General features: G+C 42.8%; 3 protein-coding genes across 8 annotated transcripts in view; 2 read left to right on the forward strand and 1 right to left on the reverse strand.

Annotated features, from left to right (window-relative positions):
- LOC146198351 (uncharacterized) overlaps positions 1 to 2,053 on the reverse strand; it is a 48,727-nt gene extending 46,674 nt beyond the window's left edge. Inside the window, exons 1-3 of one of the 4 annotated variants that reach the window (XM_084593818.1) lie at positions 1,860 to 2,053; positions 1,601 to 1,713; positions 1,378 to 1,528 (exon numbers count right to left, since the gene is read on the reverse strand). In XM_084593818.1, the coding sequence (XP_084449944.1) occupies positions 1,378 to 1,528; positions 1,601 to 1,694 (245 nt within the window). In that variant the 5' untranslated portion in view covers positions 1,695 to 1,713; positions 1,860 to 2,053. Of the gene's footprint in view, positions 1 to 1,377; positions 1,529 to 1,600; positions 1,714 to 1,806 lie in introns of all 4 variants that reach the window. The other 3 variants (XM_084593817.1, XM_084593820.1, XM_084593819.1) reach the window with 3 other exon arrangements.
- A 253-nt stretch (positions 2,054 to 2,306) lies between these two features.
- On the forward strand, positions 2,307 to 2,831 carry LOC146198352 (uncharacterized). The gene is made up of 2 exons (XM_084593821.1): positions 2,307 to 2,613; positions 2,683 to 2,831. The coding sequence occupies exon 1, from the start codon at positions 2,392 to 2,394 to the stop codon at positions 2,578 to 2,580; it is 189 nt and encodes a 62-aa protein (XP_084449947.1). The 5' UTR covers positions 2,307 to 2,391; the 3' UTR covers positions 2,581 to 2,613; positions 2,683 to 2,831.
- A 298-nt stretch (positions 2,832 to 3,129) lies between these two features.
- Positions 3,130 to 23,051, forward strand: part of LOC146198353 (uncharacterized) — a 30,370-nt gene continuing 10,448 nt past the window's right edge. Inside the window, exons 1-7 of one of the 3 annotated variants that reach the window (XM_084593812.1) lie at positions 3,130 to 3,430; positions 4,145 to 4,273; positions 11,288 to 11,384; positions 16,774 to 16,829; positions 17,416 to 17,463; positions 19,322 to 19,436; positions 21,446 to 21,506. In XM_084593812.1, the coding sequence (XP_084449938.1) occupies positions 4,162 to 4,273; positions 11,288 to 11,384; positions 16,774 to 16,829; positions 17,416 to 17,463; positions 19,322 to 19,436; positions 21,446 to 21,506 (489 nt within the window). In that variant the 5' untranslated portion in view covers positions 3,130 to 3,430; positions 4,145 to 4,161. Of the gene's footprint in view, positions 3,431 to 3,790; positions 3,937 to 4,144; positions 4,274 to 11,287; positions 11,385 to 16,773; positions 16,830 to 17,415; positions 17,464 to 19,321; positions 19,437 to 21,445; positions 21,507 to 23,051 lie in introns of those variants that run through there. The other 2 variants (XM_084593811.1, XM_084593813.1) reach the window with 2 other exon arrangements.

Genomic DNA, 23,051 nt, shown 5'->3' on the forward strand with positions numbered 1-23,051 from the left:
TTATACACTGTGGTTCCAGTCTTTGAAAATGAAATTAATCTACTGGAGAGAATGAATTCAATAGTATTCTGAAGACAAGGTACTGCATGAGATGCATGCCAAAAAATTTTGCATGTCAAAGATACTTCCCGCATATTTTTTCCAGTGTAGCAAAAATATGCTGCATTTTTTTTTTTTTTTTTGATAAACTGTAATATGCCTACTGGCCCTACTAACTTTTAATATGAAATAAATGCTTAGGCATAGAAATTGTATCATCAGTCCCCATGCTTTTTCCCATGTACTATCAGCCACAATTTAAAAGGTCAAGTGACACGTGTTTTTGGAAACAAATTTATTGTAGCTCTCGCTCGTGATTTAGTCATGATTGTCACCAGCAAGAACAGCATGCACGTGCCCTCCTGCTTGCTTTGATATATTTCAGGCGAATGGATTACATTACTCTGGCGTAACAACATTTTCAACATTAGATACTGCAGTGAGCCCCTGAACCAGGCTGTGTGTGTGTGGCCATGGCTAGCGGCGCTGCTTGGGTAGAGGACAACCGGCACAGAGGAAAACTGCACTGGCAATAAACATGACCACAATGCGCCTTAATTGAGTTTTGAACATGCGGCGGCGCGAAGAGATCTGCTTTACCTAGCCACTGCATGAGAGCACTACACCATCACTGTAGCCGGTCGGAGCATGTGTCTAATGCCTTACATGTAGTCATTTTCACCAGCTTCCATCCATATACAATGTATCCAAATACACCGCCTTCACATGGCATTGCCCTTTTAGAATATTTAAGCAGTCCCAATATTTATAGTGTGATGATAATAAGCACCCCCCTCCCCTTCCCTTTTTAGTTTTGTTGTAGTATGTCACACTTCTCGAAAGAAAGATGCAGTATGTCACACTTCTCGGAGGACAAAACTGATTAATTTATAGGAAGGGAAAGGCGCGGTAACTGTCTCACTTGTTTTTTGTGGACACCTCAACCGCGCCGTAAGGGAAGGGAGGAAGGTGGGAGTGAAAGAGAGAAAGAGGAGCCGTAGTGGAGGGCTACTGAGTAATTTCTCGGTGGACACCTGGCAGTACATAAAGGAAGAGAGGAGGGTAGGAGAGAAAGAGGGGCCGTAAAGGAGCGCTCCTGAATGTTACGATCATCTATCTTTTAACGTGCACTGGCAACACACGAGCTATTTGACCGACCAACTTAGCTGAATCGGCTGCAATTTTTTTCATTCTGCCTATGCTGGCAGCAAAAATGTTTGTGATTCGTTCGTGACGATCGAACCGTTCTCAGTCGACAGGGCCGAAGATTAGTGTGGCAAAGGTAACCTTTGGTTTTCGACTGATTAATCTACAGTCAGTGAGCGTTTAAATACTCACTTCGTTGTCGTAGCAAGTACAACAGCGTTAGGTTCGTACATAATGCCGGCGTCCTTAACTTCACCGAACCACCTTTCGAAAAGTTCAATAGGATCCCCGGTCGGCAAGTCCTTTTCCAGAAATACCCCAGAAACGTACGGCTTTCGCATATCTGAAAAAAAAAAAAAAAAAAAAAAAAGTGGTTACAATTTGGGCTTCTTTGGTGGACAAATTATGAACCTACCAGCGAGCTGCACGGACGTCATGTTGGAAGACCGGTCGGACGGTTTATGAAGTGCTCTCAGCAGCTGTTTGAGTGGAAGTCTGACGACTCGCATTCTTTGCAGCTGGCTTTATCTGCGGTAGTACAATAGATAAATCCTGGTAAAATGGCGCGAGGCAATAAAAATTTCATTTGCAGCGATCATGCCAATAAAATACTGCACTGACTTGCAGCAGGCTGTTAGCCTTGCTGTTCTATCAACGAAGCTTGCAGTGCTCACAGCTTTGTCGCCAAGCATTTTCGGTCTCCCGTGTTCTTGTTTTTGTTACGTGCGGTGCGGTGCGGTGGGTACGCTGTGACGCAGCTGGCGCAGCAGCGGCAGCAGCCAACACACCCAAGGACACAGTCGCCACCAGCCACAGATCCCCAACTGCTTCGTCTGCTTTCACAAGCCAGTTCTAGAGTCTTCGAGTTTCAGACATGTTCCAGACGACTCAGATGCTCACTAGCCCCACCTAGCTAGTTGGAGCTCTACATTGCGCTAAGCAATGATTAAACCAATATTCTTGATGTAAGTTACGTTATTTCTTTGTTATTTTGTTTTTAATGCATACAAACATTATATATGAGTTTGCTTTTCCGCAATAAATGAGTACGCAGAAGCATAGAGCTTGCATAGAGCGCAGAAGGTAGCTGGCGCCAGTGTGCGTGCAAAAAGCAGGCGGTAAAAGCGGTAAAAGTAAAAACGTAAAAATTGCAGTCGTCGACTGGTCGCAGTGGTTGCAGTTGGGTGCAGCGTTTCCTCGGTTGCTATGTTTCCTTCTGGTCCGGCTCCATCATACGCGCCGCGCAATGACGGTACATTTTCTGGTCTGATGAAAGCGTTATATAATGACCCATTCAAGTGGCAAGTAATCAAGAGCTGGTCCATGTTCTGCGTCGGCATCTACCTCGCGAGGGAGCTCGCCGGTGTCGACCTCATGTCTCCGCCTCCTCTGTGATCGCTGAAGTCGATTCCGCCTAGTGGAGCATAAGTAAGAAAGAGATTATTTTCGCGTGACTTATGTGAAGCTAACGCCCAATGCTTTCTTTTTCTTTTTCAGCCGCACCTTAGACTGCAAGGTTGATGCTAGCCGTGCCGCCGTGCCTGCATGGAGGCTACTCCATGTTCATCTCGTACGATGTGAACCGCAGAGCGGGTTCATGACGCCCATTCATCTTTCAGAATAAATTAACAAATTTTCTTGTTCCATTCGTCATCCCTGCGTGCTTTATTTGAGTGTGTTAGGAGTTTGCATTACTGTCATTTGCTATGGGATAATGTAGGCTTCTTTGCATGTGTGCAATCTCGACGCTTGTGGAATCGCTTTTGGTTTTGGAGGCATGAGCTAGTGTACCAGAGCCTCGGGGCGGATTCAATCAATTTACAGCGCTTTTCTTCAGCATTAGAGCACTTAGAAGCTCCTTGTAGACTTCACAAACTGAAATGAGCCGCAACCATGGCCATTTTATAATCCACAAAGCACGTGGAAGTAGAGTGCTGCCAGAAGAGGAAAACGGAATGGAGTAACAATAACGCATACAAAAGAACACGGATATCGCGTCAGTCAAGACAAGTCACGTGACGTCCACGCATGGCGTCGGCTATGGTTTGCGACAGTTTTTGTCGGAAAGGATATTTGAACAGTGTGTTTCCTCTGTTGTGCGTGTTTGAATCTAAGGTGATGCATAAGTAAGGGTGAGTGCGCCAGCAATGTTTACGTGCTGAGTATGTCGCGTTGCCTGACAGCTTGACAGCCCTGCAGTCGCCAATCTGACGACTACGTGCACAACACTTCGGCTCTTCTTGATGTAGGCTTAACAGGTTTTCTTTCTGATTTCATAGTTGAAAGCCGTTTTTGTTACTCCTGCGAGCTTTGAATATGCTGAAGCTCTTGTGGCTTAGCACTGCGGGCAATATACGTTGGTGTGCTGTCAAAGGCGACTTCGCCACATCACGAGCCAACGGGTGTTCTGCGCACTAGGACGCTCGCACTGCAGCACATCTTCCAAGACCTTGCAAGTAGCTACTTGTTGCGCGATTCACTGGGCGCCAATTTCTGTAATTAGTACATTGTATAAGTGTTGTTACGCGACGAGCGTATGACAACCCCGAAGCGGCCTTTGTCATCGCAACGGTTCGTTTAACTCCCGCCATGAGTATTGACATCAAAACTAGCGCTGTCAATCACATCGAGTATGTATGCAAACGCCGCGGGCTGCTTCGGCTGCGCTCTGCGTCGGCGTCACTGTTGAGTCTTCTGTTGGATATGTTTTGAAAGAACTGCTGGACACTGCGCGTTGTGATTTTGAAGCCCGTATGGCGTTCTTTTGCGTTTTCTGTATTACTAAAAGTATTACTGAAAAAAGGGGGGGGGGGGGGGGGGCTAGCATGTTTTCATAACCGTATGATTGCGGTTGGTAGCGTCGCTGTCGCTACGGCATGGGGCCGGCGTGAGCAGTCTTCCAAACTTTTGGGTGGCCTACCCTTAGCGCGCTCATTGATTTTGGCTGTTTTGTTCACAGAATAATGAAATGACAAGATGCAGGGAGCGGGGCGGAAGAAATTGATCGAACTTAACGAACATTTGACCTGCGTTCTCTGCGGCGGCTACTTCGTTGACGCGACCACCATCATTGAATGCTTACACTCGTGTAAGTTTTCCACAACTTCTCTGTCTCTGTCTCTCTCTCTCTCTCTGTCTGTGTGTGTGTGTTTGTGTGTTTCCAGGGCGATGAGCATGCAAATGATGTCGACGAAGCGCAAATATTGCGGCACAGCATGTTAGACAGTGTACCCGTGAAATTTTGAGTTATTACAGAAATAGCACGTGGTTCGCATTTGGCCTTGTAATTTAATATAGTTTCGTACTGTGTTCATTCAGCCTCAACCCGTGGCTTTGGGTAGTGCCATTTTGTGACATGCCTTTGTTACTAGGTGCAGCCCATGCCATCCATTAGATGACTTTGCGCTGTGCAGTGTTTTTTCCACATTTATTTTTTTTTCTTCTAGTTTATTTCATGTTCTTTACACCAACTGAGGGGACTATTAATAGAAGTCATTACCTGTCTAGCGTTTTGGCGAATGCCTGGCAGTTTTCTTGTTGCATGTGTGCACTGTTAAGTTTCTCTAGGGCACAACTTTGTTAGATATAAACAGGCATGTGTCATATTACAGAAGCACTCACACCTGGAAGGGGTTTTAGAAGTCTTTGTTAGTTACAGTGAATCAGTGAGTTCTTTTGAGTGTAATTCTTAATGATCACAACAAGATGATTGCCTTTCAATGTATTTTTGCCGACCTTTATCCATCTGTCAGTATTTGCATATCTGACATCAGTTGGGAGTGTTGCCACTGGCTGCTCCACTTCATATGATGCCATCTACTGTCCTTACCCTGTAGTCATCCAGCTGTCGGTGTATGTCAATATGTGGGGGTGGTTTCATATTCGAATCTTCAGAAAAGCGCAGCAAATAAGATTTTCTGTGCTGAGGACTGTAGTGTGCTACTGTACTAAACCGAAGCAAAAACATCCAGTTCTAGAATGTGCATAGCAAATTGTATGTACATAGCTATATATATATATATATATATATATATTTTTTTTTTCGCAAGCACTCCAAGCAAGACACATTAGGAATGATAGACAACAAAGATCACAAAACATAGTGAAGTAGTTCTTTCAAAACTTAAAACTTTGTGCTCAAATTAATGTGTTGTATTTAACAGTATGTGGAATAAACAGTGTCAAACAATTCAACAGTAACTTAAGGTTTTATGGAATAAATGGTTGCATTCTTTTAGCTGTTTCGCTGGTGAGCAACTTCGGTACCTTTACACCGACAGGCTTGTGTACAATCCTTTACTGTAGTTTAATGTTTGCATTTACTGTGTTGGTTAGTGGCTGCAGAGAAGACCTGAGTATGTGATTAGAGTGAAAACTTGCTGTTGTAATGACATACCTTATCCCCACTTCTTTAACAGATTCTAACATGACAATGCCAAGTGTAAGATACAATCATACTGGTGACGCATACTTCAGTATGCACCCTAGGACACATCTGCTGCTTTGCAGTTTTTGGTTGTTTTAGCGTTGCAAGTTTACTAAGGGCTTTACCACACTCCAGTTGTCTGTGCCAATATAGGTTAAGAGGGAACGTAACACATTAACACCAGTTGGCTTGAATTCTTTGACTTGCGCTAGTAACTTAATGCAGTTATTGCAAGTAAAAATTGAGTAAATGTGTTTGGTACGGTTTTATCAAAATAGCCGGTCATGTTTCACTTTATGAATGAATTTGAAAGAAAAAAAATAACATTGCATTTAGCATCAATTGATCGTGAGAATGGGCAATTTCCTATTGAAGTACACTATTGTGAGCATACAGTTGTAATTGGACAGGAATGTTAATTACTTCAACCATGTTAGTGTAAATTACGAACAATAAGTTTAGTACTAAATTCCATGGGACATTTCTGCTGAGTAGTCTCACGGATAATGACAAACTTCGACCTTATTTTGAGTAATCTGCTATCAATCGGAAAGTTTAGTGCCATAAATTTGGCTCTCAGTTTGAGGAGCTTTTTATGGTGGCTTATTCAACGCTTAAGAGTAATCAATAACTATGGCATTATACTGGCAATAGATGTTTAAAGCTGAAGCTTGTTAAAGAACCCCAGGTGGTCGAAATTTCCGGAGTCTCCACTATGGCGTCTCTCATAGCTTGAGTAGCTTTGGGACGTTAAACCCTACAAACCAAACCGAAACTGCAGCACGACCACATTTTTCTGAAGTCTTGTTAACAAATTCAATAAAAGAAGCATACAGAGAAAAACTCCCCTAACGAAAGCACAATAAAACATTCTTGAATGTTCCACTGTAGTGCCTTCAAGTAGCAACTGTCACCACCCTAACATAGCTAACGGTTTCGTTGTTGGTTGTGACTGTTCTCTAAAATTTTAAGATGAAGTGCGAAAAGTACCTATAGTAAGCAGGAGCTGTAGAACTCGGGCAATTCTTAGTAGCCGGTACTGTCGCACAGCTCCTTTACTCAACACCAGCGCATCATGTTGGTTCTTTTAATTTCATACTTTCAAAAAGCTTCGTAATGGCCTGCGGCAGCTTGTGATGGCCGTGTGCGTCTGCCGCCGGTTATTGAAATGGATGGGAGGAAGTGTATGTCACGTGGGCAGTTTGCAAATAAATGCTTTCAACTTCATGTGGCATGTTTGGAAATTAACCTGTGGACATAAATTTATTGTGTCCCATGCTTCTGTAGTTTAGGAAATTGTTTGTATGAGGCCCAGCGCAATGTTTTCTGCCTCTGCCACCAGTGCGCTGGCGTCAGTCAAGCGGTGGTGGCTCCTATTAGCACAGACACGCAACTCTCAACATGCCGCCGCCCTGTCATCGCTGTCAAAACTTAATTCTGACTGTAAATGCGGTATGTTCAGACCCGTTGCTGCTTGGGGTGTCAATAAAATCAACTGCACACCAGGCAAAATCACAGGATTTGCAATGTTTTCAAGCTGGCCTTTCTTGTTTTTTACTTGAATGCTACAACACCTCTGGAATGCACTCAAAAAATGGTGCTTGAGGGAAAAAAATGAAAACAGTATTGAAAATTAAACTTCAGTTGTCACATTGCATGCAGATGTCTCAACATGTCCGTAAGCAAAGCGTAAGGTTCTGAAATCGGAGTGGAAGCCATTTTTAACGGACTAATAGATGTACCACGTCTTCGAGGTACATTAAATAAAATGGTGGCACGATAAAAAAAAATACATTAAAAACTAAAATCAGTTGTCTGGTTACATGCGAAATGGCGCAGTGTGTCCATAAGCAGTGCAAAAAGGCTCTGAAATTGTCGTGCGAAGTTATCATTATCGGGCTAACGATGCTCAGTGGGCATGGTAAGGAAATAGTTGAGGATTTGGTAATACTGTATATAAGACTAGGAAGATCATCAGATGAAAGTAGATTTAAAGTAATTTTTGAATGCCTTCAAGATGGATGCAAGGTTGTAGCAAAGTTAATCGGGAACAAAAATTTCTTTGAATTGGGAGAAGGTTAATTTTGACAGGTTGTCGTTCATAAACTAAGGTTTTATTATAGTAAAAGGTCCTTTTGTCATTCATTTTGTGTTTTTGGTGTCTGTTTGAGGAAACGTAACAAAACCTTCTCTGCTGTTAGATGAATAACAATTGTTATGCGGTAGCTTAATGTGTGGAACAGGCTTGAACAACTTCCCTCGTATACCACAGATGAGTTACACTTGCCATCTGCTGGCTAATCAAGTATCTTCCAGCAGATGGAAGTGAACTGTTAAACAGCACTCTTCCTGAACCGTCCTGCAGTATTGGCATCCCAGCACTTGTTTGCTTATTTTCATTGTATGGACTATTCTGTTGATATCCTTTCATCTTAGAGAAACTTGTTGGGCATCTGGCACGGCAAGTGGCAGAACAAGTATAAGGAACTGAGCTCTAAAGTATAAGTAATAATGATAAGTACTGGAAGTATTAAAAACTCCACTACTTACGACTTGTCTTTGAGGCAAAGGGACGGTACTGCTGCCTCACGAGAGTGCCCACTGCGTGCAGGCTAAGTTCACCTGAAGAGTTTGAATGCATTGGGGGGGGGGGGGGGTACTTCCTCTAGCATCCAATCCTTTAGCTGACCTGGAAAGCATACTGCTTATTTGCTGTCAGATGGGTGTGCTATCTTCCACTTTCCATTTATTGCACTGATGCTGCTGCTTTTCCTGTCTAGAAAAAAAAAAGATAAATAGGATAAAACTAGTTAAGATTGTTGATGTCCTCATGCCTACATATTGCACAGGTTTGTTGTGACTCTGAGCTCAAGCACACAAGCTTGAGGAATGTGGAGACATGGCGAATTTGTGACCATGATGCCCTGTCAGTAGTCTGTTCAGTGGATGTGCGAGGAGGCTATCAGATAGAAAAAAAAAAAGTTGTTCATTTCAAAGAAATGGGACAGGCTGTACTTGATCTTGCCTGGAGTAGACGGCACAGTCACATGATGATGGTGTTTACTTGGTGCTGCACGAGAGGAAGGTCACAGCTTGGGTGCAGTGGAACAGCCTTGTTGGAAAAAGTTTGTAAAGGGGTTTTCGGGCTTATATTGGCTGCCCAGTTAATAGCAGAATGAGACAATGGTATGACCTTGGCCTAATTAAGTTTAGGTGTCTACTAAGAAGTGAGACAAGTGCTGCTACTTCCTTTCCCCAAAAACCAACGTAAACAAGAAATATTTTAAAATTACGGAATGAAAAGGCAATGTGGCTTTGACCTAATTAGGTATAGGTGTCCACTAAAAGTTGGTACTGGTACTGCACCTTCCTTTCACCAAAAACCAACTTAAACTAAAAATTATAAAAGAACTGTGGGATGAAAAGGCAGCACTCAAAGTGCTATCGAGTCTTCTCTTATAAGGGTTTAATGCAAGAAATTCCTTTTGTTAGTATTCGAGTGAAATATAAAAGCTATGCCAGGAGCCTATAATTTGCAAATAATTCTTAAAAAGTGCCACTGGCGGCCGCACTTTCTCTTCCTGATGACATTGTCGTGGCTTTCTGGATGCTGCGACTCATTGCACGCTCCCAAATAAAGCGGGTGGGGGTGGGATGCTGTACGGTAAGGTTGTCGTGACTTGTCTTCTTAATTTTTTTCTGTTGTGTTGGAGTGTGCTATGTTAAGGGGGAAAAGGGGGAGCGTCACTTTCGATCGCCGATATCTTCAGTGTTATTTAACCTTACTTAAAATTTTTGCATTGTGGAGAAGACTGATGTAATACCTATTGCTCATGCATGTTTTCTAGTTTTGGTTTAGGTTTAATGAAAAACTATATTCATCGGCCTTTGAAGGGCAACTCCGGTGGCGTTTTCAACATTTTCAGTTCTTGATTGCATTAAATTCCTCAGTGTGTCCTGACTCCAACACAAAAAACTGCTCTTCGAAAAAGTACAACTATTTTTAAAAAGAAAAAACAGATCGAAACCGAAACAGCTTTTATGGCAGGATATGACGTTCCATTTGACGAAATGGGGACGTCACATACAGTCTTAAAAAAAATACTAGGTGCGTGTTGGATGATTAAAGTATGGAAATTATTACGCAGTATGTAAAATGCCTTAGATGACCTGATACAGGCCTTGTAATTTCATGATCACGCTGGGATTGGACAATAACGCCGGTATAATGTTTGTGACGTCACAAATGCAGTGTCGCCGCAGAAATCGTCTCGGCTGAAGCCACGAAGTATGCACATTTTAAAATGGTGTTGCGCGCGAAAGAATTGTCGTACGGCGCCCGAATTTGGCAGGATGCGTCCGGGCGAAGAGGAAAGCCTAGAGTAAAATTTTTACCAGAATATACAAATGTCGAAAAACCTCCGGAGTTGCCCTTTAAAGGTAAAGCTTGAGCCGTCCCCCTTGTTCAAACTGTCAAACCATGAACAACCTTAAACCATGCAAAATTATGGTTAACAGAGCTTTCGGCCATTTAGTTAAATTCAAGCCATTCTTAAATTTTCATTGTTTTATATATATATATATATATATTTTTTTTTTTTTCTAGTAGTGCTTCAAGTGAGAGTGAGGAAAATAAAAATATGGCATCAAGAGAAATGAGTCATCAGTAATCACTAAAACAATATATTTTTAGAACCGAACCTCGAACAAAGGTAGCCATTGCCAAGAATCGGAAGTCACATAAAGCAAACACTCTCATCTACTCTATAGTTTCGGTGGTTTGCTGCCCATAGCAACTTGAGCATGCATTGCAAGTGTGTAATGAGAGCACCACAAATTCGAGTGTGTAGATTTACTCAACTTTAGTGGGAACTTGCTGAAAGAAGCACACTTTAAAATCAAAAGAAATGAAATGGCACTATAGTACAGCTGTTAATGTCGTCTTTATCACTGCAGACAATGCAAAATACCCATTAATTCTGATTGATTCAGTTAAGTAAGGACCAGTGCCAAACATCTTTATATCATTTGCTGCTTACCATGCATCAGAAATGCGTGAAGGGTTACTTAATGCTTGTGTTTCTTAAGAGTGCGTTCATGGAGCATACCTAGCTAGCCAAGTGCATAACCTTGCCAGCTGTGCTTTCGAAGACACAAAATGCAATGTAGGAGAAGAAAAAAGGATGTTCAAGCTTATTTCATCTGTTAAACAGAATGAAGGAATTTAGCTGTAATAGCAAGAAGCAGGGCAGCAAAACAGTGAAATCAAAAATAATGAAGTCGTGTTGGCAGCACCTCCAATCACTGCAAACTCGTCAGTTCCTCCGAACTGGTTTCTGCTGCGCTGCTCGCCACCACATTGTTTGTTGCCAAAATTTTGGATAGGCTAAGAACTTGTGACAACTGACAAATGTCATCTCAGGGTTGCCACATGTCACCTTGTGAGATAGGCCAACGCGTCTTGTCTGATCTTGACTTGAAAATAATATAATATAAAATGTCAAAATGTCATTCGAGGTGTTCATGTGCATCCCTTAAATGCGCTTGTGTACTTGATGGGGTATAAGAACTGTTCTCGCCAAAGTGTAATCTCATTTCAGTTGGTCAAGATTCTGTCCTTTTTTTTTTTGTGCGCTTTTGCTGAAATTGGATGTATTACCTGCTCTTCTTTCACAGTCTGCAAGACATGCATAGTCAAGTACCTTGAGGTACATAAAATGTGTCCTGTGTGTGATGTTCAAGTTCACAAGACACGACCACTTCAGAACATTCGGTAAGCAGCATGATGCGGTAAATATTATTTTTAGTGTTCTTGGAAAAGAATGCTCTACCTAAACAACTCTTCGGTAATGTGTACCTGAATCTGGCTATATAAATGCTTTCATACATATGCATTATATTTAAACTTTATACATAACATGAAAACTTTTTTTCAGTGCAAACTTTGAGAGAAAGAATTACAAAATGTTGAAAATAATTAATATAAAGTTAAGCAATGGCAATGCAAATATTTCATAATATACAAAAGGTGGTACAATGCCTCTTGTACTGAAAATATGGCTTGGGTATGTATTTCATTTTCCAGCGTTAACGTTTTCAGGACCACGGAATGAACAGGATATTGTGAATGTTCTTGAAAAGCATTTCTTATTAAATGAAATATTTGTGAAATATTCACACAATTCTGCTATAACATATACTAAAGTACAGCTGATTAGACAGTTTTTCGAATACATACAGACTGTTTTGTTTAACTCTTTCCTTACCATGGGAAAAGTAGTCTTAGAAAGTAGTCTGGTAGATTCTAGTAGTCTTCTTTTTTATGTGACAAAATTATTAGATTTAATGCTCTATGCAACATAAAATGGAAGCTAAAATAAACAATTTTTAGCCATGTAAGTTCGAACAATTAAATATTTGTTGCAACACAAAATTTTAGTTGCCAAAAACAAGATTTTACAGATATGAACAAAGCTTTTATAAAACTATACTTGTAATTTAAAAAATTATAATTTTTCAAGAATGTACAGAATGTGAGACGTCTTATTGGCCACTATCTGTGGAAAAATTGTAAGTTCTAAATGGAATTTCTGGCACGCAATAAAACGGCACGCGAACAAGACCAACGACTGAAACAAAAGACCAGCGCACAGATGCCAATGTTTCAGCCTGATTTTTATCGTCATTGCTGTCGAAAATGACAGTAAGGCAGCCTGTTCAGACCAAGGAGGTTATATAACCTCCTTGTATCAGACTCGCTGCTGCTCAGTGTGTCGGTAAAATCGAGCACGGACGAAGTGACGTCATGAGATATGCTACATTTTGAAGCTAGCCTTTCTTATTTTAGACTTGGATACTACGGGCCTTTGGAATGTGGTTTAAAAATGGCGCCTTGAGTGAAAAAGGAAAACAGCGTTGCAAATGAAATTTCACTTGTCACATTTTACATGCTAAATGGCTCAGCTTCAACCGTAATCAAAGTGGAAAGCTCTGAATTTTGTGTGAAGGTTGTTAGTGGACTAACAGGTGTATCGTGTCTTTGGAAAGCACTAAAAAAAGCTGGTGTGAGTTGTCTTCTTACATGCCAATTGGCACAGTGTGTGCGTAATCAATGCAAAAGGCTCCAAAATTATTGCGCGAAGTTATTGTTAGTGGGCTAACTATGCTCAGTGGGCGCGGTAAGGAAAGAGTTAACTTTGTGCAAAACATGAAGGAAAAAAATTTGCTTAGCGAACTTCCTGAAAAACATCCAAAAAGTAAAACAAGAACATGAGCCTGATATATCCAGTCTTCCAACTACACTAATAAAATGCAGTGAGCCCAAATTACCAAGAGACTAATAATATATTTTGAAGGCATGCTTCATTTTCAGCTCAGCCTTCCTCTGCCTAGCACAGCTCAGTGCTTGCATTTTTATTTTTGTTTTTTTTTTTTAGAGCTGGCATGGGATTGCAGCACATTTTGCAGAATATTGTGGAGTGTGATCTAGTTTTCCATCAAATTTGAAATATCTGCTTTAGTAGTAGCTGTTCTCTGAAGTCTTAAGTGGTCTCACCCCATTTGATGTGGCTTAAAAAGCTTAATGCTTGAGGAGCCACCTTACTTGCTGAAGCTTTGTTTGTTGCTGAAGCTCTAGCAAAGGGAAATAAAACTGAGGGAACACAGAGTGAACACGTGTAACTGCTCAGAGCAAGCGGAAATTAATTCATGTGCTTTTTTTATGCTGCTAGTTAAAGGGACACTGCAGCACTTTTTGCAAAAGTTGGGCTTTCAGCAGAAAGTCATAGTTTTTCATGCTGCGAGCTCGAATATCAGGTTAAAATTAGGCAGAAGAAAGCAGAAAAGGCCTTTTTTCAGCAGAGGTACGCGGTCCGCGCGACGGGGCTCACCGCGGGTCGCGCCGCCGCCCGTGATTGGCCGAGACGTCGCGTGACGACATTCTGAGGAGTGGGGAAGCTGCCGATGCGGCTCCTTCGCTGCACTGGGTTGATCGCAGCTCTCTGCGGCTTTGTAAATGTCATTATGGCATGCCATTTCCATACGAATGACCATCGGGATTTTTACTGCATGTATCCGTACAAGATACGCCCACAAACGATGCAGCACTTCCGTTATCGGGAGCGTAGATTTGGCATGAAAACTTGCTTTAGCGACAGGCATTTTGAAAAATAGTGTGTGTCGTTATTAGGAGAAACTACATGGCCCTCAGCGAAACCTCTGCCCGCATTTTCCTGAGAAGGAAGGGCAGCGAACAATGCCCTAGCCGACTACCTCAGTCTCAGGCCTCTCGCCCCGCCCGAAAGGTCATTGTGAAAAATGAACCCAAAGCTTGGTGTACCAAATCTTGCTTTGAATGCCAGCCGTGGTACCTTGGGAAAACGAAGAATGTTATAGAAAGGGTGAAGCAGTACACAGCTACCACCAGACAAATGAATAAGCAAAGCGCGGTTGCGGAGCTCTGCAATGCGTACGAGGCATTGACGGGGCCATTGTGCTGGAGACCAAGTCAAATGCGTGCAGAATGCTGCTTGAGTAATACGACATTTAGCAGACGCTGAAAGCCTTTCCTTTTTATCGTACTGTCACAATACACGTTTAGTGAATTGACGGCTGACGTATGTTGAAAGCCAAGCTGCAGCTCCTCCGCACCCATACCTTCATGAGAAAGTAAATCTGTTTTCGTCGTTTTCATTTCCAACATAATGTGCATCTCCAAACAGGACAGGGCTATGCAAAAAGACGAGGCAGCAACGGGTGCAAAATCGCAAGGCCATGTATGAACGACTTTGATGATTGATTGCTTGGATGCACCGAAGGAAACCTCACTCTTTGCGCTCCTTACCTGAATGCGCCTCTACGCAGCTGAGCGGTACACTCCTTACCTTCTAATAATGCTCCCGTAAGGGTTCCACGAACATATCAGGCACGTGCTTGATAGCTCGACACAGCAGTGGACTCTTCTTAATCATCTGCTAGTTTGCAAAAATCATCAGTACGTGCTACTGATGCGTTGTCCATGTTTAGCACAGAAGCCATTGCGCGAAGCTTTTGCGCAAACAACAAATAAGAGACACGCGAATACAACCATGTGCCGATGCTGTCTGATCGTCCCATCATGAGATAGCAGTCCATGAATGGATCGCAGATGACTGTCCCGACTGTTTTGTACAAGGAAACAGAAGGAACAATGTCATGGTTCAGCCATGCCTTTTTGTCAAAACCGTATAGAAATCGCATTAGAAACAAACTTCATGTGGTCACAGTTACGAAAATGCTTTGAGTAGAATGTTTCCTTTAGTCGGCTTGAATTTATCTCTCTTCTCAGCAACGCCGCATTGCACCGCAAGCTTTTAAAGGCCCACTGTCCACCCTCCGGTCGAAAATATTTTCTTCCCCGGTGACTGTGAGACTTCGCCCCTGGAACGCAAGGCCGCAAAATGTTTTTGAAAAGAGTAACTAATAACGCAGTTACAGCCACCGCAATCACCCGATTCTATCCTGCCTCTCTCCTTCCGTTCCCTCGCAAAGGTTTTTCACTCTCTTGCCCGAGGTCATCTAGCCTCCGCAATACAAATTCCCCTTCCTCCTCCGCGTTTGGCGGGAGGTGGGGCGTGGCTCTCCGCGAGCGCGAAAAAAATACGGTCGAGGGAGCGCGCGCCGCTGGATTCAGTCTGGCCGTGGCGAGGGAAAAGCGCGCCGCGAGCGGTAAACACCCATCCTTCTCCCGTCAGTCAGCGAGACGGACCAATGGAAGTCGTTCCCGGTACGTACGTCATTATCGGGGCACGTCGGGCCAGCGCAGGAAGTGGTGAAGCTGGCTTTTCAAAGGAGAGCATGAGGGAGCTTTGAATTGTATTTTCGATGCTTTGCGGCGCGCGTGTCGCTGTAGAATTTTGCACAGACTATCTCCGGTACCTGATCGAAACACTGGGCTCCTTTTCTTAAAAGGGCCTTCCCTGGACAGTGGCCCTTTAATACAATGGAAGATCAGATCGTCACGTCCACAGCTCTTCATGTATCCGTACACATGCAGAGCTGTATTGTGTCAGGTGCACAACACTAAGTTGACGTGTTTTGTACGTTCGCAACGTACGCAAGACGAGGAACAGCGCACGCCGAAGACCCCCTTTGTTGGCTCTGAATGCCTCCGGCTCCTAACGGTGACGTCACGACGGACGGAGAAGCAAGGTTTCTCCCTCCACTTTCCTCCTGTGTAGCTGTCGAGCACGGCGCGGGAAATTTGAATTGTGTGCTTTTAGTCGACGATTGCGCAGGCGTTTTATGTTTAATCGAAAAATTAACTTCACAGGCATGATCAACAAATAATCTACTTCAAAAGCCTATAGTATTGGTACATTTGAAAACCGCTGTAGTGTCCCTTTAAAGTTCCTGGCAGATATTTCTCGGGTTCATCATCCGAGCTGAATTTGAAGCTCGTGAGATCGTCTTCATACTCTTCGCTGCTGCTGTCCTCAAAAATTTTATAGTACAAGCAGTTGCATCACATAAATGGTGCCATATTCGCAGCATGTTGTGATGCTAGCTGAATGCCATTTTTGTTAATATTTGACAGCACTCCACTTGGAATAATAATTTCGTCGGCATTGCTGTCTGCCGAGAGAAAAGTGAACCACATGGAAGCCAAAACAACAGTTGTCGTACTATCTGCTTAAATGGGGCTACGTATGCCAACGGGTGGAAGTTTGCATTTAAAGGCTTATCGAAAACTATCATTCACACATAAACGATGCCATATGGGATGGTCCCGAAAGAGTGAGTTATTTGAGGTTTGACATATTTGCATTGGAAGTTGCTTCAAATTGGCCACGTTGCTACTACAGAATTTTATTTCTGCTGTGCACCTGCTCCAGAATGTACACTTCTTGCTCCATTCTTGCTCCAGACAGTCTGCTTCAAGGGCTGCTTCAAAATCTACTTTTGCAGTCCCACCCCTGCTAGTTGTGTCATTGTGGTTGCCCAGGTTGTTTCGAGTGATACAGACGGAGTATTTTTAGGTTATACTATTCCTAATCCATGTCACTTTGTTATTTCATGCTGGTGCTTCCTGGTCATGTCTAGTTTTTGTACTGTTTGCATCTTGTCTGTGCCTTATGCTGCAGTCATTATTTGTATACATGTGCAGTTTGTTTACCTTCACGCAGGTCGGATCAGACTCTCCAAGACATAGTGTATAAATTAGTTCCGGGCCTCTACAAGAGTAAGTGATGATTACAGTGTTTATGTCATGTGAATAATGAAACTGTGGAAAAGGTTGAATCAGTATTGGTGATTTTTTTGTAACAGATCTATTGGCAACAGACCTTGTAATGGATCCAGCCTGCTTTTATGTTGCACTGGTTCCATCGTGGCAGCAGTAAACCGGGTGCTGTTTTTACTTTTCTAGTTTCGAGCTTACTCCTCGACCTGCTTCGTTTCTTTCTTCCTCAGCAAGCTGAGGTATCTTTCTAATGTGAACAAATAGAGATAGCAGGCCTCGAAGGTTGTATGTGAGGGCATTTAGGTGAATTGTGTGATTTAGTGTTGCGTAGTGAAGAGCTGAAAGAAGGGCTTTAAAATGAGCATTCATCATCAAGCTCACATGAGGCACTGGTATGAAAATAAATACAAATTTTTTTTTGTCTGACCTGTTTGCCAGTGAAATATGTGTGGGCATTCTGTATAAGGGCTGTGAAGTTAATTTGAAAGTATTCTATTTTTATACTGCAACTGCAAAACTGTGGAGTGCCAACTCTTAATTGTATTGTGTGTGTGTTTTTTTTTTTTCCTTCTGTGTTTTGATGCAGATGAAATGCGAAGACGACGTCAGTACTATGCCAGCCTGGCTCCATCCGGTTAGTTAGTCTTTGCATGCCACCCACCACACATCAATTTCGCTGAGCGCTGAGCTTGTGTGCGGAATGTGTTGCAGCATTGGGGATAAAAAAAGTGCTCTTAGGCTTGCCTATCATTAGGGGTTGGACTTATTTTCTAATTACAAGTTGCACTTTTTTTTTTGTTTATTTTAGAATGCATTAATTTTTTCTTTTTGTAATAATTATTTTCGAAGAAAAATTTGCCATTTCTTTTTTTGTGTGTGCATGCGTGCAGTATATATGTGGCACCCTTATGCACTCAAAATCCCAATTTGTGTGGTTGGTTTGTTAACAAAATTTAGTAGGGTGATTCAGGGGTGGAAGCACTGCTTCCATTCTGCTCCAAACTGGTTTCCGTTCTCCATCCTGCTCCAAAACACAATATTGCGCCAAAACTTCTCCAAACTGGCTGCCTCGATGTTCTGTTATCAAATTTAGCTGAACACGAAAATGATGGCAGCGCACCGGTGGCAGAAGTGTAACACATTTGCGCTGGGCTTAAATCAAATTTTTTAAACCTACGGGAGCATGAAGCATAATAAATATTTGGTCACAAGTAAACTTGATATGGACCACAAGCGGTTGAGGAGTTTCGAAAATATAACGCAGTGCGTGTGACATAGTACCTCTTCCTAGCATTTTTGAATCACCGGTGGAGAGAGAAGCGAGAGCAGAAAGCGAAGCAGGTGGCGTAAACTGTCACGAACTGTGGGGAACTTGTCCGGTTGCAAAACATGCACAAGTTGTTCTAAAGATTTTGCTGTGAAAACTAGCCGGTGCGTCGATGTTGAGCCCCTTTGTCAATGATGTCAGACAAAAGCATACATGAAAATTTAAACATTGTGTGGTGTACCATAGCTATCAATCACCAGAAAAGAAAAGTAAAGAAGCTGAAGGATGAAAAGGCTGCCCTTGAATGAGGCACCACTGACCAGTGCTTGGGCACTTATCAGCAGAGGCATATGATCAAAAAGGATATGCACAAGGTAGAGAAATGTGCTTCTCATCAATGTGGACTCCAGTCTAGTGGCACTGCTTGAAAGCATCAAAGGTGATAGAGTGCACGTTTGAAACCATCAACTCAAATAGGTCAAACATAATCTTCAGTTATGAAGTGCACAAGCAAGTATTCTGTTTGCTGCTAGTTTATTCCCAATTGTTCCTAGCTCAGCATGTGTTATTTTAAACGTTTTTACGTGTTTTGACTGTTTTGCTTTCTCAGGGATGCGCGCATAGTCGAAAAAACATTTAATGTTGCATAAAAATGAATAAAATTGGCAGGGGGTTGGCCGATGGTTGATGTTGTTCAGTCTGCATCAGTGTCATGTCATGCTAGTGTAACAGCCCCTTTACAAACCCTATCGGTGTCCTTGCATGTCGAGAGGTAAATCCTTAACCAAACACAGGTTCTTATAAGGTGACGACAGTCTGAGCAGTAAAAGGCAAAGAGCTCTTTGAGGTAGCGGGGACTGTTAGTGCTAACATTTTTTGGTTAGAAGGTGCATTCAGTGTGTAATTATCGGCTGTTCTTGGTTCATACTAAAATATTCAGCACCCTCATAGTCATTCTCCAATGTCAAAACCAAGTATTTTATTTGGAGGCTTATTCAGTCATGCATATTTTGCTTAATTGTCCATTCGATCAAAAAAAAATAATGTGATGAAACTTGCCTTTGCTGCATTTCGACTCGCAGGGGTTTCATTTATGGTGGTGGTGGTACGTTTATTATTTCACTTGGTTAAGGGTCTTGTCAGTGTATGTGAACAGCCTACGCAGCTGTTGTGCCATCCATTTCCACCCGAGGACCTTGTTCTAATTAAGTTTGTTGCCATGCAGTTCGCGCATCTCTGCCGCCGATATCCATTGAAGGACGAGGGGATATCCAAAACGTGGAACGGCTTATATTCAACTATGAGGACCTGATCAGCGTAATTGTGGAGTACAGCGCACGGTGAGTGAACAGCGCACGCAGAAAAAAGAGATGAAGAAGGTAGTTGTGGGGAGGGTAATCATTGTAAGAACTCGTAGTCGGTTTTCAAGTCTCTGTACTGGAAACTGCCAACCACGTAAGCAGTATGGGATTTAGTGCCCTTTTACTGCGCCAGACCACATCACCAGACAGTTGTCACCATGTGCTGCTTGCATATTGAGCATGGCGGAGTCATTTGCATCCCCAAGTGCATGTGCAGCTAATGCTGAAACTATACCCCTTCAATATCTGTTTATTCTTTTAGGAGGGAGGGGGATATTGTTTACCTTTTGGAGGTGCCCGACAATTTTAAAGGCCAGGACTTACTGTAAGTAGGAGACCTCACTGTTAAAACAGCATTTGCCAGTTTCTGAGCCTAGTTTCGAACTAATTTCTCGGGCATCTGTAAGTCCTTATGTCAAAAGCAGATTCAAAATAATTTATTCACCTACATGTAGGTTGAGAATGTTTCTCTAAATATTGCTTTCTTCAAGCTTTGGGGTCAAGGATATGCAGCCAAGGATGCATGCAAACTTTATTGCAAAAGCTACAAATACAGAAAAGGGAGGAACAAAAAGGCACTAATGATGCGCTGTGGAAAGGTTGCCTCCCAGTCTCTGAATCTTGCACACAGTAGCTGCTGCAACGGTTGTAAAGGTTTCACAAGCCTTTTTTTTTCAGAGAGCCATGCGAAACATTCTTGGATAAGGTCAGAGCAAAGGTGAGCATACAATGCACTGTAGCGAGGCTTCGCTATGGTGCTTTGTGTGCTCACCTTTCGCAGGTTTCACATCAACACGCACGTCTCTGATAATCGGTTTTACCAAACTGCAAGCTCCTATGGGCTCACTGTCGTGAAGCGAATGTGTGGCAACAAAGCCATGTCGTGAATACCCCAGTACGCAGACTGCACTGAGTGCATTATGATTGCATGGGTCTGCTTTGAACCCATGTTTCTGTCATGCGCTTTTCTTTCTTCTCTACTGGTGCCTAAGCTATGCAGATTCAGATTGTTACATGCCCGTGTCCTCACTTCTTCCTACACAAGCGAGGCTATTTCTGCTCGTGGCATATTTCTTATCGGTTCCTTATTTCAGTGATCTGAAATGAGAGCATTGTGGCATGGTGCAGTGACAAGCCCTTGTGCTCTTCATTTTCCGGTTGGCAAGCATGTAGTGGCCACCCCTTTGCAGCTTTAAATAACTGTCTGTGCAATAATGTGTGCAGGCCTTTGCCGCATACTGGTGATCAACTCCTTGAAGAAAGATCTCGTTAATTGATGTGAGAAGTGCAAGGTACTGATGTAGGAAATGCTGCAGTGTTTCGAGACCAGTTCAGATCACCTGGAAATACTAACTTCTGAACGTTTGGAAGGTTCGAATAGCAAAATTATGGGGCATATTGAATCTGATAGAATGTGCCATTCGAAAACTATTCAGAGTTCTGAATATTCGCACTCCCCTGCTTGAGTACAGATCGTTCTGTCAGTAGGTTCAAACTCATGACGTCCGTGCTGGCAGAGGATGAGCTGCCACTGTTGTGAACTGAGTGGCAATTTAGCGATGCCCCAATCTCAGTGTCAACACGCGCATTCTACTTGTGAAATTTGCATTGTGACATTTGTATTGATGCATTGGTCAATTTTAGCTTATAAATGTTCCTTTTTGGTGAGTGTGAGTTTCTTTGTAATTATAACCCAATACCCTCTCGATATACCGACCAGTCCGCATTTTTCAAAAGTGTTCCTTTAAACCCGGGCAAGGCGTACAAGCCGAATCTCCTATAGCTGGCAGCATGTGCTAGAAATCTGCTGTAGAGGAAGACTAGGGGCTGTTCATGCAAGCACACGCTGCACGTCTGGCCGTGCAAACAATGGAAAACAGTAGAAAAAGAAAAGTCTCTAGATGGCAGAGGATAGAGCAGTGCATGCATTGCTTGGTTTCTAGGTGTGCACTATTGACTTAGAGTGCTTGTCTTTTTTTCACTTGCAGGGATGTTCTGCCAATCAGGCCTTTGTTGTTGGGCCCTCCTCCACCTGAAAACCAAGAAAGTGTAAGTTGCCTGTTAATGTAATTTACTGCTGCAGCAGCACTAATAAATTTCGGCAGCCAGACTCGATCAGTATGCAATCCTAAGACACTGACATGCTAAGGGGCACACTATGTCCTGGCTTCTTTGCACATGGCATTGCAATAAGTGCTACTTTGGCAAAGGAAACAAAATTTGAAACAGTGAACGTTGTGACAGTAGTGTGCTCTGATATTGCTGCGACGTCATATGTGCGACGTCATATGTGCAGCATCATATGTGCAACATCATATGTGCAACATTATATGTGCAACATCATATGTGCAACATGATATATGCAACATATGTGGCAACAGCAGGTGGTCGCAGTTGATGATAGCCAGCTGCATCTGCACATGGTTTTCGCAATACAGTCAATCTAAGGCCGTCGCGAGTTGTTGGAAGCCTGCTGGACTGGTATTCTGAGTTTGCGTTGTTTTCAGAAGTCTTTTCGCCCTCACCTGATTGGTGGAAAATGCTGAAACCAGATGTCTGTTACCTTGCCACTGCGATTGGTGACGGGAAATGAAAGCGTTTCGTTTGCAGCAACAAAATGCCCAGCAGCACCCAGCTGCATTATTGCTCTGTTGATAAAAGCATGGCTCTGCAATGGCAGATGATGAGCGCTATTCCCGCCAATGGTAAACAACAGGAAGCTGGCTTTTTGCACAGCACTAAATAGAAACAATTTGTGGTGTACAGTCACTCTCTACACTGAGGACACTTGGTGCTGCACTGGACTAAGTGCAGAGGATAATTTACGTCTTGCATTGCGTCTATGCAGGCACTGAAAGAACCACGAGACACCGCTGTTATTCATTTATTGTATTTGCAATAAAGAAATCAAACAGATGGGCCAAAAATTTCCCTAGTTGCTCTTCAAGCATACTTTGTAAAAGTTGGCAGAGAAAGATTTCAGAGGTTGACCTGGCTTGAAGCGCACGTATGCCCACGGACACCTGAAGGCTAACATGTGAGCGAACTCGCAACCTGAACTCTGAGCCATAGTGCCGCGGCTATCCTACCTCTAGCGCGTCAAATGTGTTGTTTAAATGATGCGTCACTGGCAACTGTGAGACATGACGCTGTAGTATGACCGAGCACCTGCAAACATTGACACAATGACAACTTTAATACAGTAGTGGTACCACCTTGTTTACAGATCTCAATTTGGCTGAACCAGTGAACTCGAAACCAGCTGCTACTCATAAGAAGGCGCGCTGCCCATACTGCGACATGCTGAATACTGAGGCGGTGACTACCGTATTTACTCGCATAATGATCGCACTTTTTTTTTTTTTAAATACTGACGCAAATTTCGGGGTGCGATCATGCAGGGTAAATTTTCTACAAAAAATTTTTGAGCACCGAAAACGCAAACAAGTTGCAGGTCAGACGTCTTAGAACATATATCTCGATTACAACCAAAAATAAAAGCTGAGTAAGGCTTACCTTCGCAATAAACACGCACATTAAGCATCACATGGAGTGCACAATGCCCATTTATTTTTTTTCGTCAGTACTCTAATC

Source organism: Amblyomma maculatum, chromosome 2, assembly GCF_055883805.1.
Source record: "Amblyomma maculatum isolate TAMU_Amacu chromosome 2, ASM5588380v1, whole genome shotgun sequence".
NCBI lineage: Eukaryota > Metazoa > Arthropoda > Arachnida > Ixodida > Ixodidae > Amblyomma > Amblyomma maculatum.

Coding starts and splice junctions, on each gene's coding strand:
- LOC146198352 (XM_084593821.1), top strand. CDS start 2,392: ATGTTTCCTTCTGGTCCGGCTCCATCATACGCGCCGCGCAATGACGGT.